This window comes from Drosophila subobscura, chromosome J (genome assembly GCF_008121235.1).
Source record: "Drosophila subobscura isolate 14011-0131.10 chromosome J, UCBerk_Dsub_1.0, whole genome shotgun sequence".
Classification (NCBI taxonomy): domain Eukaryota; kingdom Metazoa; phylum Arthropoda; class Insecta; order Diptera; family Drosophilidae; genus Drosophila; species Drosophila subobscura.
Window position 1 is genome coordinate 11,577,953 of NC_048532.1, and position 15,174 is coordinate 11,593,126.

A 15,174-nucleotide genomic window follows, 5' to 3' on the forward strand; every position below is an offset into this window, starting at 1 on the left:
ACTTAGTTGTTTCCCCACAAGTTCATTATCAGCGGGAAATCTTACGCGCGAGTTCCGTAATGAAGTAAACAAAAGCACCACAAAGTATATTTTCAGGTGGATTTAAAAACTTTTTACACACATTCAAAGTTTTTCCCGGTAAAACTTCTTGCGGTGCTGGTCTGCTGGCACGCCGCTGGCTCTTTGGCGATCTAGTTTTAATTTTTAATTTTTTTCAAATGCCAAAACTTTTTGATTGCGGTCTTGTGGCTTGTGGCTGAATATTATCTTTGATAATCTAGAGGTTCGTGGAATTAAATGTGGGGGATCTTTTATAGGGCGTCACTCCATTTAATTCGAGTTGTTAATGGATTTCTTCTTCGACTGAAGTTTTAGGCCCAGGCTCTGGCTCTGTGGTTTCCTTTTTGGCCAATTCGACCAGCCAGCAGGACAATGAGCGCGCAACTAAGCCGAGACAATGGCCACGGCGGCCTTATAAACGACTCCTGTCGAACGGAGGCGCCAAACGAAAGCTCTTTCCCTCGTGCTGCTGCTGCTGCTGGTGCCCCTGCTCCTGCTCTGTCGGCGCCGACGCACTGGCTGGGTGGCGGGTGGACTTTCATTCATAAATTCAACAGGTTACAAGGTCAGGGCTGGCAGGAATGCCAACAAGTGGCTGGGCACCACGCTCGGGGATTAGCCCAGCAGCATTGTTAGCAGGAGAATTCCATCGTGGCGGCAAGACAATGAGCCCCTTCAATGAGCTTCTTGTGGGCAGGTCACCTTGCCGGGCGGCAGAATCCAAACAATAACAAGCCGCCATTCCAGTTGCCGGCTTTGGTTAATGAGGAAAGCTTTTGCGGCACTGGAATGCGGCCGCCAAGTGGGAAAAAAAGCTGCTATCTGGCCGCAGTTACCTTTGGTCGTTGGTCGTGTCCAGAGCTTCGTAATGTTGGGTTGGGCTTTTTCCTATCGCACTTCCTTGAAACCAATTCACCCATCTAACTTTTCTTGTCTCCTGTTTGATTGCAGAGGACGACAAGGTAGGAACTCTGGATGTGCTCCTGAGCAACGCCTACTGCCGCTCTCAGCGATTCCTCTCCAAGCAGCTGGCCCAGCTCCGGCCAGAGCTCACCATGTCCATATTGTCGGGTAAGTGGATGCCCTCCTCCTTTACTTTTGCAGAGACTTGAATATTTTTTGTTTGTTTTTTGTTTGCTCTTTGCAGAGATAACGCATCGCTTTCAGAGTGCCCGCGAGGATGTGCGCGCCCTGCTGCTGCAGTGTCTGCTGCCCTGGCTGCAGAACATGGAGCTGGTGGCCACGAGTGTGCCACCAGCCACGCCCCTCTCCTACATAATGGTAAGCATGAAATTGACTTCCGTCGTGCTCTCTGACTCGATTCTTATTCTCGTTTCCTGCTCTCTTCCGCCAGTACTTTCCGGATTCGGGCACACGGGGCCGCCGCGAGGGCACCGGATCCACGGAGGCAACGGAAATGATTCTGAACAATCTCTTTTACATAACTTCCAAGGTAAGGAATAATCCTTGCCGTTGTCACTTTCAATTTTTAATCGCTTTTTATCTTCGGCGTTCTCGGTTGCAGTTCTCGGATGCCCATCCGCGCGACATCGAGGAGCTGTGGGGCACCTTGTGCCAGTTCTGGCCCAACAATCTGAAGGTCATTCTGCGCTATCTGGTCATCATGAGCGGCATGGCCCCCACCGAACTGCTGCCCTATGTAAGATATTCTATCAAATTCGCTGTGACAGAGCTAATCTTCGTCTTCTATTGCCAGGCCAAGCGTGTGGCTCTCTATCTCGCTCGTAGCTGTCCGGATCGACTGCTGGATGAGCTGATGGCCGAGCTGCAGACAGTGGAGACTTTGAACTGTCTGATTGAGCGCACGGAGACGCCTCCCTTTTATCGGCTGACCAGCATGCGGAAGGCCTCTAGTCACAGTGCTGATGGTAACGCCAGGAATCTTATATTAAAATGAATTATTTAAACCTAATTCAAATGTCTTCTGGCAGGCCAAGCTGTGGGCGGCATAAATGACTCCAGGATTCAAGATTTGGCCGTGGAAAAGGGCACCATACACACCAAACGCCACAGCGGCGAGGATCCCATTAAAATTGGGCAAGTCTATGAGCAAGTTGTTCTCCCCTAAAGCTCTCCAACTAATGTTAATCCCCTCCGCAGAACCTGCAAGTCGGACAGCGGCATTCGGGCCTATACCCAAGCTGCAGCTGCCGCAGCCGCCGCTGCTGTCACGCCCGGCTCTGGCGGAAGTCGTCCACCCCGTGGCGCAGACAAGATACGGGCCGCCTCTGGTCCGTCTATACTGCCCCGACCGGAGGACATACTGATCAATGACCCGGAGCTGCGACAGGAGGAAAATGTGGAGCTGCGCGGCACTTCAGACTCGCAACCAAATGCCCATCCACATCCCCTGCCTATGCCCGAATATGGCGGATACTTTGCACCACTCACCGAGTTCCTGCCGGATGTCAGTTTGCCCATCAGCGGATTCCATCGGTGAGTCAATCAAAGGCAGCTTTTTGAAGTATTCATTCTTTTAGTGTGGCAATACAGAGATGTTTAAAATTATTTTAAGAACAGATCTCATATTAGCAGTAGGCCACTCCAGAGTTGTCGCGAATCCATTCCAAGTGATCGGTGACACGGGTGTAGCCAGAAGGTCCATTCTTGCAGGAGGTGGAGGCAAAGGTTATCACGCCAACGAGCATGGGATTGTCTTGTGTGACCAGAGGGCCACCAGAGTCGCCACCGCAGACAGATCTTCCGTCCGACTGCCTGGTGCACATGTCGGTGCTGGCCACAGAGCCGTAGGACTGGGCACACTCATTGTTGCTGATGATCTGCACGTCGATGCACTGGAGCCAGTCGGCGAGATTGCCATTGTCCATGCCTCCCCAGCCGCAGGCGACGCACCACCAGCCCTCGAAGCGATCTCCCTGTTGGTCAAACTTCGGCAGAGGGATTTTGTTCACAACGTTGGTGAAGTCCACGTACGGAGTGCGAATGAGACCGATGTCGTGGCCAGCCGAGTTGCCAAAGCCTGGGTGGAGGATGAAGTTGTCCCTTCTGACATTGTGCTTGTACTGACCATTCCAGCCCCAGTTGGAACCGTAGTTGATGTCCACAGAGTCCGTTGTGAGGCAGTGGGCAGCTGTCAGAACCCAAGTATTGGATATTATGGTGCCAGCACCTACGGCTGCGCTGTTGCTGCCGTCCGTGAGCAGGAACAGTCCGACGATGTAGGGAGCCTTGCCCTCGTAGGCTGGATAGCCATTGACGATTCTATCAGAACGTTCAGTACGATTACCCTGTGGTTGCCCAATCCAAGTGGGACTTCCACTGACAAAGACAAAGGCAGAAGCCAACAAGAGAATTGCACACGATGCCCTCATGTTGTGCTGGAACTTGGATCTCCACTGAGTAGGGTGTCAGCTTATATTCCATTTGGAAGCCACTAGCGTTAATATTTGGCATCTTATCTGTGCAGATAACAATATTTTAATTAAGTTTTTGTTGGCCCATGGGGTCTCTTTTCAAGTACAGGAAGGAAGCTCTCCAAGTCTGTTATTAGTACTTAGACATGGTTGATAGGCCAACAAAAATATACCGATAAGGGCTGTGGAGAATCCAAACCATAAATTTCCATATTTAAGAATTGATTAACTGAATTCGGGTTTTGTCTAACAAAAGGCGGTTTCCCCATGGAACGCTTGGATGTAAACTGATTATGTAAAATCACATTTTAAATGTTAAACTGCTTTGAAACCGTCTAAGAAGGGAACTTCCTCAGATGTGCACGAACACATCAGACGACCATAGAAACAGCTTGTTTTTGTGATGCTCGCGGTGTCAGTTACACCGAAAATATATTTATTTTATATTAAGAGGAAACAAAAGAAAGAAACGAAGCCATGGTCGGTGTTAGTAATAGGCAACTCCGGATTTTTCGCGTATCCAGTCCAAGTGATCGGTGACACGGGTGTAGCCGGAAGGTCCACTCTTGCAGTTGGTGGATCCAAAGGCTATAACGCCCACCTGCATTGGATTGTCGTGTGTGACCAGAGCGCCACCAGAGTCACCGCCGCAGTTACCCCTGCCGTCCGACTGTCTGGTGCACATGTCGGTGCTGGCGACAGAGCCATAGGACCTGGAACACTCATTGTTGCTGATAATCTGCACGTCGACGCACTGGAGCCAGTCCGCGAGTTTGCCATTGGACATGCCACCCCAGCCGCAGGAAACGGTCCACCAGTTCTCGAAGCGTTCTCCCTTTTGGCCAAACTTCGGAAGAGCGATTCTATTCACCACATTGGTGTACTCCACGTACGGAGTGCGGATCAAGCCGATGTCGTGACCAGCCGAGTTGCCAAAGCCTGGATGACGGAAGAAGTTCTCCTTCCTGACGTGGTGCTTGTACTGGCCGTTCCAGCCACGATTCGATCCGTAGTGGATGTCCACAGAGTCCGTGGTGAGGCAGTGGGCTGCGGTCAGGACCCAATTGTGGGCTATTACGCTACCAGCACCAACGGCTCCACTGTTGCTGCCGTCCGTGAACAGAAAAAGGCCAACAAGATAGGGAGCCTTGCCCTCGTAGGCTGGATAGCCATTGACAATCACATGATCCGGAGTCGTGTTTTCAGTGCTGTTTTCTTGAGCAAATGCAAAGGCAGAAGCCAACAATAAGATTGCCCCCAATAGTTGCATGTTTATGCAGGAACTTTGTTCTTAACTGGGGTTGTCTGCCCTTTTATATACGATTTACCATTGAACCTGGGAAGTACTCCAGCTTGTGGGGTAATTAGCGATATAAGCGAGCAACGTGAAATATATTTGTATCTGCTAATGGCCATTAGTTTTGACGTTCTCTAAATGTAATTTATGGAAGAAACTCTTCTAAACCATGTAGTTTGATATCCAATCTCAATCTTGCTCTAATTTGCAGATGCAACGTAGCCGTGATGCTGCTCACAGACATTGTGGTAGATGGAATTCCGGGCATCGATTGGACTCTGCATTTGCCACTGATGCTGCACATTCTGTTCCTGGGCCTGGACCACACGCGTATCATTGTGCGGGAGCATTGCAAGCAGCTGTGCGTCAACCTGTTGATCGTGCTGGCCGAGCACAACGATCATCTGACCGTGGCCCGCATTCTGCTGAACAGCGAGACGAGCAAACTGGACCTAGGCCTGACCGTGCCCGCTCTGCCCGTGATCGACAACAATTTCACGGAGCTGCATCAGCAGTTCGACAGCTATCTGCTGCATGTGAGCCCCCAGGCAGCGGCCTATGCCCTGCAGCACAATCTGTCCAGCTCCACGATTATTGCGGCACACTCCAGCTCCAGCTCCAATCAGCAGAATCTGCCGAAAACGCCGCATAACCTGCTGCAGGCATCTGGTGGCCAGACAAACACCAATGCCACGATCCCAGGTCTGGCAGGTACGCCCGCTGCCCTGCAAATCAACCCAAACAATTCGGAGAACTCGGAGGTGCCGCTCATCAACGCGGACGAGCATGCACCGCCCCAGCCCGGTCCCAGCATGCCCATTGCGCATGTCATCAAGAGCCTGCTGAAGTTCCTCGCGCAGGACACGTGCCAGCCGCTGTGGAACTACGAGGACATCACCGCCAAGGTGTGGGCCGTAAAGTCAGCCGAGCAGCTGAGCTGCTTCCTTAAGCACATGGTGAAGGTGTTCGCGGACAGCTATCCACAGGCTCGCATCGCCGAGCGCTGGGCACAGACCGCATTGCAGTTGGGACTCTCCTGCTCCTCGCGCCACTATGCCGGACGTTGCCTGCAGATCTTCCGGGCCCTTAATGTGCCCATCAACTCTCGCATGCTGTCGGATATCCTGTCCAGGCTGGTGGAGACGGTGGCCGAGCAGGGCGAGGACATGCAGGGCTATGTGACGGAGCTTTTGCTCACTCTGGAAGCGGCCGTGGACAGCCTCGACTCGGACTTCCGGCCGCTGGATGTAATGAAGGACATTTTCAAGAGCACACCCAATCTGAACAACAAAGACGGCGGCCCCAACTCCATTCTGCCCGGCAAGAAGTCGCCTTCGGGCATGACGCCTCAGTCATCCAACTACTCGATACCCAGCCATGGACGCAGCACCAGCTACTCGGTCTCCTACTGCGGCCGCAAGGCCAACAACTCGCCCTGCGATAAGCAGTTGGAGCTGAGGAACCGCTCCTCCGGCATTGACCTCGAGCGCAGCGTTGTCTGCAAGTTCGGTGTCGGCGGAGTGGGCATGGGCGCTGGCTCGGCCCTCTCGCGATCCCGTAGCGCCCAAAGCCTGAAAATGCTAGGCGACACGGCCACGCAGGATGACAAGATGACAATCTTGGCACAGCTCTTCTGGCTATCGGTGTCGCTGCTGGAGTCGGACTACGAGCACGAGTTCATGCTGGCTCTGCGCCTGCTGACCAGAGTGCTGCACCGCCTGCCGCTGGATCGACCAGATGCAAGGGACAAGGTGGAGAAGCTGCAGCAGCAGCTCAAATGGACAGCCTATCCGGGTGTGCATGCGTTGCTCCTGAAGGTGCGTTCTCAGATGAAACATTTTTGAACCATAAAAGTATTTTTCGATTTCTGTTTATATTCTAGGGCTGCACTCACAGTGCCACCTACGAGCCGACCATCACGCTTCTATCCCAGTTTGCACCGCTGCTGACGCTGCCCGTGTGCGATCCGACACAGAGTTGCGCCTTCCCCATGAACGTGATTGCGCTGCTGCCGTACATGCTGCTGCACTACGAGGACGCCAACGAGATCTGCATACGCAGTGCCGAGAACATTGCCCAGGTATCCACGGAGTTGGGGCCAAGCTCGAGAATCTGGGCACCGTGATGTTGCTGTACAGCCGCAAGACCTTCTGCAAGGAGTCCTTCCAGTGGACAAAGTGTGTGGTCAAGTATCTGCACGACACGTACGCCCACATGGGTCTCCACATGGTGGCCTTCCTCATCGAGGTGCTGGAGAAGGGGCCGCAGCAGGTGCAGGTGCCCGTTTTGAATGTCATCCACTGCATGCTGCACTACGTCGATCTGTCGGCACCGCAGGCCCAGACCATTAATGCAGATTTGTTGCGTGCCATTGGAAAATACTTGGATGTAAGTCGAAAGAGTATTCTCCCATGAGCTGAAAACTAATTTTATTTTTGCATGTTTTATGGCAGACGGTGAACTGGAAGGACTCGCTGAAGATCCTCAAGCTGATTGTGACACGCAGCTCCTCGCTGCAGGTGGTGCCGCCCAGCGATGGCAGCAGCGCCGGCTTATCGTTCTCCTTCTACGGCGCATATCCGGACTCGGATATGTTCTGTAAAAAGGAACTGGCCGGTCGCACCATGGAGTTCACCTTTGACGTCTCGCAAACGCCACTCATCGGCCGCCGCATCCTGCTCAAGAATGAAGAGTCAGTCCCCGCCGGAGCTGCATCCACCACGGGCAGCTCTTCGCTGAATTCCACCCTGACCAATGCCACAACCGTGACGGTGGCGCCCAGTGCCCAGCAGCAGGCCAATGCACAGCTGCAACAGCAACGCGCTCAATCGAATGTGGCGGCCATTGCCGCAGCGGCTGCTGCCCAGCATCAGCAACAGCATGCGATCGGAGCAGGAAGCAGCCTGGTGGGCACACCGAACTCGCCACGGCGCAGTGCAAGCTTGTCGCCGGCGGATACCGTGCCCCTGAGTGGATGGAAGCGTCCCTGGATGTCGCAGTGTCGCGTGCGTGAGTGTCTGGTCAATCTGCTGACCACCTGTGGCCAGCGTGTCGGCCTGCCCAAGTCGCCATCGGTAAGTGATTGCTTCGACGGGAGCGGGAGCTGGAGCTGCTTCAGCATACGGCTGCTGCTTGTACATAGCCAGGTGCATGCCTTAGGCTCCCCTAGAGCTATCCTAATCCTCCCTTCTCTACTCTACTCTCTGATGTGGTCTTCATGCATATGCGATTATTTATTTCTAACTCTTTTTCTTTCATGTAAAACAAAAAATCAAAATCCAAAACCAAACAAAAACCAAAACCAATTAACACGCCATTATCATCATTAACAAATCAACCCAAATCGATACCAAATCGAAACATACTCGTACTCAATCCTAGGATGATTTCATAAACTCAATTTGCTCAAAGGTAAAGGACACGTTTCTCTGTGCCGCGACTTGTCTTCTTTTTTGCTTTTTCTGTGTATCAATATGTACGATAAGATCGCATGTAGTAGCTTTTTTCCCAAGCAATTCAGTTCGATTCTGTTTCTGCCTGTGTTTCATTCCCATACATTCCAACACGAACCGCCATTCGCTTGACTCGTTTTCTTATCCCATTACCATTTTCATTTCCATGTTGTGCATGTGTTTTGTTTCAAACTGTACCTTTCGTTTCGTTTCGTTTACTCTGTTTGTCGTTTATCTGGGAACACATTTAGTCGTTAAGCACGTCACTACTAACCGGATCGATTGCGACCAGACAAAGCGTAAGCTTTATCTTATCTCTACTATATAACTCTATATAATCCCTGAATGTTTAGCCACCTCTTATTGCTCAGAGTCTTACTAATATCTGCTCCACCACTCGCCCCACCACAGGTTATCTTCAGCCAGTCGTCGGATCTGATGGAGCGGCAGTCATCGGCCGCCTCTTCCACCGAAGAGACATCGGGTCCCCAGGGCGATCTGAGCAGCGGTTCGCGTCGCGACGATGGCCAGCCCGACTTCACCGTCTTCAAGGACTTTGACTTCCTTGAGTATGAGGACAGCATTGCCGGCGAGTCCACGGACAACTTTAACTGGGGCGTGCGTCGTCATCAGTTGTTCGAGGGCGATGAGGACCGTCTGAATTGCGGCAGTGGCATCGGCGGCTCCATCAAGGGAGGCCATTCTTCCGCCCTGGAGGACAGCTTCAGTGACAAGACGCCGATACTGAGCAAGCGCAAACGACAGACTGCTGACGATTCCTCCGATGAAGAAGCCGAATCCGAGTCCCCCCTGGATGAGGATCATCGCCAGTCGTTCCTTAAGTCTGGCTACAGTGCTGTGCCTCCCACATCCCTCAGTCTGCGTGAGAGGCGGCGTCGTAACTCTGTCTCGCGGAGTGACACCAGCGGCTCCAGTGCTGGCGACCTGGGCGATATAACGCCATGCAACGCCTCGCCGCACTTGCCGGGCATCATAAGGTTCGGTGCCGCCATTCGGGATGAGGCGGAGGAGAACTGGCGGCGTCAGTTGCAGGCCATGCTGGTGAACCAGCCCTCGGCTCAGACATCGGAGCTGCTACAGCAACTCTACAGGCTGGTCAAGGAGATAACCTTCAAGACGATTAGCATTTCAAAGGAGGCAAAGAAGTTCTTCACTGGCATTGGCTCCCAGCTGGGCAATCGGATCTCTCTATTCACCGACCTACTGAGCTCTCGGGCTGATCCGCCCCAGGTGTGGTGCAGCGAGTTGCAAGCTACTACTCCCAAGCTGTTCGAGACGCTGCGCTTCAATGTGCTGGAAGTGCAAGAGCATTTGGAGACTTTCTTTGACCGCAAGGACCAGGTCTTGGAGGTAAAATAATCATACCTTTGCCAATATAGACATTTGAATAATTGTAATTGTATATTCCAGTGCCTCGATGCGGTAAAGACCAGTTGCAAGCTGTCGCTCTTCAACGAATCCGATGTGGCTGCTTCCGGCTTGGAGCTGCCCAGCTGCTCCAGCATTGCGTACATGCCATTTGACCCAGCCTCCACCGAGGTGGTCTTGGACCTGGGACGCTCTTTGTACAAGCTAATGTTCCAACTGCTGCTGCTTATTGAATCGAATCACAAGATATCCTCGAATGTGGTTAATCATTTCCGCATCAACGAAGACGTAAGTGAACGAAGAGTCAAAGAAAGGATCATTCTAATATAATCACTACCATTGCAGATGCATGACATATCCGATCTCTATGCTCTGGTTCGCGATGCTTTGGTGCGATACACCAGTGAAGCCGAACTGGATTGCCTGGAATCTTCAACCTCCACGGAGGGTGATCACACTCCGACTCCGTCGCCCGGCTTGCCCATGACTCAGGAGGAATTTGAGACGGCTCTGCACGAGCACATCGATCTGCAACGCTGGCCCAGCGCCATTGCCCATGTGCGTCAGTATCGGCGGGTGTCGACACTGGTCGCTGCCGGAGATCAAAACCTGACCCTGTGTAGCTATAGTAACCTGGACAGTCGAATGAAATGCGATGAGATGTCGGTAATACTGAATGCATATGCGCATGGCATCATGAAGGACCGAACGGGTATGCTTAGAAAACAAGAAAACCGACTACATGATCCACACTGCCTGGCTCTCTCTTCTTCAGCAGAAGCCTTTATCGTATCGAAATCGGATTCGGAACTGTTTGAGGTATATGCTATACTCTCGGAGAACTTGTATCATGTATCCAGCGCCCTGACCAACATGGAGATCAGCATGAAGAGCTACTCGGCAAGCAGCGCCTCCGGCAATCTGCATCGCAGCGAACAGGACATTGTGACAAATCTTTAAATACGACTACACGTAGGCTAAGTTTATAGCAAATCTAAGCTACTTTTATACATATGTAATCTGTTAGCCCGTAAGAAGCATTGTAGACACTACAATGTAGGTAAGCGATCATTATTATTGTGTGCGATCAAATGTGTTTTAGGTACGATCTAAATATTTATCAATTACAGAGCGCAACCCATCATTTACTCTCCCGAAAGAAGAACGTGAGATTTGATTATTGTTTTTGTGGAAGTCTTCCACTGACTGCTGTTGCTCATAACTCAAAAACATTTATTAATAAGTAAGTATTTACATTTAACACAACTAATTCCCGAAACTATGCAAATAGATTTTTGAGCGCGTTACGCTGTTGTCGGTTGTACTCAGCCAGGAGCTGCTTGGTGCTGTTCAGTTCATTTAGGATCTGCTTGTTGTCCGGCAGAAGAGCGTGGGCACTCTTTAGATCGTTGATGGCCTCCTCGTAGTTGCGCAAGGCGCGATGTGCCTGGCCTCGCCTGTAGAACGCTTTGCTGCATCTAGGATCCAGTCTAATGGCCTCGGAGCAGTCGTATTTGGCACTTGTATAGTTTCCCAACTTAAGATCGACAGCGGCCGAGTTGATGCTGTTGACCGTAAAAAAGGCTTCAAGTTTTTTCATGCTCGCATCGTTGGAGGTCTTTTTAACGTTTTTCAGTGGCTGCCAGCCGAACTGGTTGCTCAGGTAATGATAGTAGCGATTTGCCTTGCGGTATTTGGCACGAGCTTCGTGATAACGTCCCAACTGATAGAAGTGATTGCCCGATTGGCGAACGCCCGTGAGCAGATCCACTGCTTCTTCGGACTGCAAGAGATGGAAGTGATGAATCTGATAATCATTCTAATTTACTTTACTCACTGTGTACTTATCGGACTTGCCCGTCCAGTCCATTGGGTAGGGCGGGAGCTTGTCTGGAGTCTCGTCGCTGCACTCGATGCCCCAGTCCTCGCCTGGCGCCAGTTCCCCGCAGTTCCTTATCACAATCTCCGCCGTGGGATCTCCCTCGTCGTTGCAGTTCAGTTCCATTTCGGCTACAACACCCAGACCGCGCAGCACGCGGCCTACAACCACATTGATTCCGTTTAGATTTTCGCAACCCACGGCCGTGACGAAGAACTGTGAGTTGTTTGTGTTTGGAGTGCCATAGTTGGCCATGCTCACCACCCCTTCCTCGTTGTGCTGCGGAGAGAGATTCAACGTTACATCATTAGTGTGCTTAAAACTTTCTTTAAATGAAATGTTTACCCACCGTCAGCTGAAAGTTTTCGTCCTCGAATACGGGCCCATAAATACTCTCGCCGCTGGTGCCATCGTTCTTCACCACATCCCCGCTCTGCGCAGCGAACACTCGCTTGATTCTGTGAAATCGGTTGCCCTTGTAGTGCAGCTGCTGTCCGAGCTGCCCGATTCCGCACTCTCCCGTACACAGGGCCCGGAAATTTTCCGCTGTTTTTGGCACAACATCCTTGCGCAGCTCAATTACCATGCGTCCCGCTGTGACATATGGAAAAATGGGGTTGGCATGGAGATGTCTTGGAGATCCACTCAACTCACCATCCTCCTGGCCAATATCAATGTCCATGAAGACAATGGGATTTGTTGCCCTCACAGGTTGCAGCAGTTTTCGTCCATCCATGTTTGTGCTCCCCGGCGGGCAATTAAACTAAAGTAATAGTTGTGCTTTTACTTAATATGTTATTTAATTGTTGGACAACTAATTAAGGCGAATTTCACTTGCTTGTGATTGTTTACATACATTTTTAGTGTGGCAGCAGCGGTGCTATTGTTTTATGGCGGCGAGCTGTTGTCATCCATCAATAAAATACTCGATATGCCCATGTCCTATCGATATTTCCATTAATCGTTTTGCAGCACTGGTAACCAACACAACATATTTCAGAATTTGATTAAAAAGGCAATTACAATAATAAAAGGGAGTCCTTAAAATTAGCCAGTCTTCCAGAAAATTGATTCTTTCATACTATAAAATTATTGGTTTAGTGTGTAGAGACTTAGATTGCTGGTAATATTGAACAGAATATCAAAATCGAGGAAAATTATTTTCCTCGGTATATTTTAAAAATGCGAAGGTACTTTTCGGTATTCTTCTAAGGGTCAGACGGTATATTTTCTCGATAAAACTGCGGCCACACTGCAATAAGAACACGTGCATTTGTTTCACAAAATTTCATAGTTATTGTAAAAACCAATACAAAAAGGATAATTATCCATAAATAACATAAGTAAAACGGTAAAAGTCATCACTGATACCGCAACATGTCAATTGCAGTAAAATTAAAAGGCGGTAGGTACAAAACAGGCGTATGCTACATTTTGTGTTCTCCATGCGGTCTGTTCTGTCGTTTGGATGATCATTTGGCAAGTTTAATAAATTTCTTCACTTTTTAGAACTATGTATATTCTTGTGCGACAAGGCAAAGTACGACATCCAGATCCCACGTCTACTGCCTGGTGGAAAATTTGAATGGCACGTGGATCGGTGGCCGACGCAGCAAACCAGAAAAGACTGAAGAGCTGAAGTGTGGTGTGTGTCATCCAATGGATCTTAGGGGATCAGCAAAGGGATGTCCTCTGCGGTGCCAACTCGGAGCCGTTTGTGAGCACCTGCCGACTCAAAACATTCAGCGATTTTAGCTTAGCCCCAGGAGGCCACCTCTCTCATGAGGCGGATTTCAAGTAAGTCTCGAATCACTCTCCCGTCGCCAATCCGCTTTGATACCTAACAAATATCGTCTCTCCCATATTCAATTCTCCGCGTTTCAATAGTAGTTTGACGCTCTGTCTCGGCTGCATTTGGAACCCGAGCATCAGTCTATACGGAGCAGATATTAAGAGGCGCAATCCATTTGCCTGTGGGAATGAATATGCTAAAATAGGTAATGTCTGCTAACTGGAGGCAAAGCTGGATGACCCGCAAAAGAGGACCAGTCGGAATAATATAAGCGTCTCATGAATCATGGGGTCAGTGACAGATGAACGATTCTTGTTATTGGCCCATTTGGGCAAGAGATCACATATTTTGATCCTCTACTGGGCTTGACCCAGATAGAAAGATAACTCCAGCGGCCACACGGCACCTGCAAAGATCCTGCTGCTGCAGGCAAGGGTGCGATATGGGCCCTAAAGCTATACTGTACCACCTGACGAGGAACTGCATCTTATCGATAATCTGAAAGTATTACCAGCTTGCAGACGGAGCGAGACGATGCAGATATTCAACTTGTTTAGTGCTAGACAGGACCATTTGCCGACTGTGGCTTCCATTGAACTGGTCCAGATGCTAGGAAAAAAGCAAGGATTGGAATTTGCAATATTTGCCGCAATTTAGTGTCGATGACAAGAGGTGCAATGAGATGGTAAGGTGTATATTGACTCTGCCAACATTTATCTTTTAACATATTCTCTTTTTGTATTTTTCAGAAAATAAAATCGCTTTCATCATGGCGCTGAAGGATGACGATCTTGCAGCTATCCAATACTCAAATGGTCGATGTTGCATAGGTATCGTACCCCAACATTGAGCTCAACTATGTGGTGGTCCAGCTGGAGCGTGAATGCCCCGTGATTACAATCAAGGCTGGGGGGTCGCAGCACCCGGCAAACATGACCATACAGGAGCGAATCCTACTTCATCTAAGTGGCCCATTTCCAAGTCTGAGAATGGAACCGAGTCGGATTGGGGCGCAGGTTAAGATTTGTAAATTATATGTAACAATACAATTTTTCACAAATAAAAGTGTAGCATACTTTCACGCTGCTTATATTATTGTAAAATATGTGTAGTATCTTTTGGGGGCACGTTTTGTGCTAAATTGTATAGCATACTATCAAGCAGAAATGTACCCTTTTACAAAAACTCGTAAAAACAGCGATATCCTGCCGTCCTTGAGGTCCTTGATGGATTCAAACGATGCAGGAGACTTTTCCGCCCACGAGGAGGTGGGGCATGTCCTGATCCGACAGGAAACAGCCGAGTAATAGCGTTGTATAGATTCTAGTAAAAACATCCTTAAAATGGCATTATCCTTAATATCCTTGCATCCGAAGTGATTGCAAGCGGTCCAGGACATTGTCCCGATCACGAGGAGGTATAGCTTGTCCTGATCCGACAGGACATAGCCAAGCTATGACGTTGCAGGGATTACATTTAAAACATCCTTAAAAGGGCATTATCCTTAGGGTCCTTGCCTCCGAAAGGATTGAAAACGATACAGGACATTCTCCTGATCACGAGGAGGTGTGGCATGTCCTGATCGGCCCCCAAATTAAGGAGAAAACAACAAAACAAAAATGTCCTGTTGTTGTTGTCAATTTATGTTGTTGTTGTTGTACAACAAGAAAGTGTTTGTTGTACAACAACCACCTCTTTGCACAGTGGCGCCCCCACTATCATGACGGCCACTTCTGGAACTAAAATAGTGTAGTTCAAGACCTGGCCGCTCTGTGTTGGGGCGCCACTGTGAACTTTTGAAATTGCCTCGCTCAAATGGCCGAAAACTGGAAAAATTTAGGACCGAGTACCAGGCGAACATAAATCAGCAGAAGGTAGCTGGTTTTTATTTTTTCAATAGTAACAAGAGC

At 49.9% G+C, this 15,174-nt stretch overlaps 4 protein-coding genes and 1 long non-coding RNA gene across 6 annotated transcripts in view; 2 read left to right on the forward strand and 3 right to left on the reverse strand.

Annotated features, from left to right (window-relative positions):
- LOC117894209 (protein furry) overlaps positions 1–10,755 on the forward strand; it is a 47,106-nt gene extending 36,351 nt beyond the window's left edge. The window contains 17 exon segments of the mRNA XM_034801124.1: positions 1,012–1,131; positions 1,208–1,341; positions 1,415–1,513; positions 1,586–1,720; positions 1,778–1,949; positions 2,013–2,118; positions 2,182–2,517; positions 4,964–6,569; positions 6,635–6,842; positions 6,845–7,140; positions 7,206–7,826; positions 8,134–8,163; positions 8,456–8,503; positions 8,616–9,575; positions 9,636–9,881; positions 9,939–10,305; positions 10,369–10,755. Coding sequence (XP_034657015.1) covers positions 1,012–1,131; positions 1,208–1,341; positions 1,415–1,513; positions 1,586–1,720; positions 1,778–1,949; positions 2,013–2,118; positions 2,182–2,517; positions 4,964–6,569; positions 6,635–6,842; positions 6,845–7,140; positions 7,206–7,826; positions 8,134–8,163; positions 8,456–8,503; positions 8,616–9,575; positions 9,636–9,881; positions 9,939–10,305; positions 10,369–10,553 — 5,669 coding nt within the window. The 3' untranslated portion in view covers positions 10,554–10,755.
- On the reverse strand, positions 2,584–3,428 carry LOC117894216 (serine protease 1-like). The gene has a single exon (XM_034801132.1). It carries the CDS (start codon positions 3,411–3,413, stop codon positions 2,610–2,612), a length of 804 nt encoding a protein of 267 aa, XP_034657023.1. The 5' UTR covers positions 3,414–3,428; the 3' UTR covers positions 2,584–2,609.
- Positions 3,851–4,740, reverse strand: LOC117894217 (serine protease 1-like). Its single transcript, XM_034801133.1, has one exon. The coding sequence runs from the start codon at positions 4,723–4,725 to the stop codon at positions 3,943–3,945; it is 783 nt and encodes a 260-aa protein (XP_034657024.1). The 5' UTR covers positions 4,726–4,740; the 3' UTR covers positions 3,851–3,942.
- Positions 10,756–10,783: 28 nt separating the features above from the next.
- LOC117894212 (peptidyl-prolyl cis-trans isomerase D) lies at positions 10,784–12,330 on the reverse strand. The gene is made up of 4 exons (XM_034801127.1): positions 12,127–12,330; positions 11,822–12,066; positions 11,431–11,751; positions 10,784–11,376 (listed from the first exon to the last, which is right to left on the reverse strand). The coding sequence occupies exons 1-4, from the start codon at positions 12,206–12,208 to the stop codon at positions 10,873–10,875; spliced, it is 1,152 nt and encodes a 383-aa protein (XP_034657018.1). The 5' UTR covers positions 12,209–12,330; the 3' UTR covers positions 10,784–10,872.
- A 376-nt stretch (positions 12,331–12,706) lies between these two features.
- On the forward strand, positions 12,707–13,707 carry LOC117894218. 2 transcript variants are annotated; one of them, XR_004648861.1, is made up of 3 exons: positions 12,707–12,877; positions 12,982–13,269; positions 13,360–13,705. It is a non-coding gene; the product is annotated as an uncharacterized LOC117894218 (long non-coding RNA). The 2 variants fall into 2 exon arrangements; XR_004648862.1 differs by having other exon boundaries at positions 12,731–12,823; positions 13,360–13,707.
- The last annotated feature ends 1,467 nt before the right edge of the window (positions 13,708–15,174 follow it).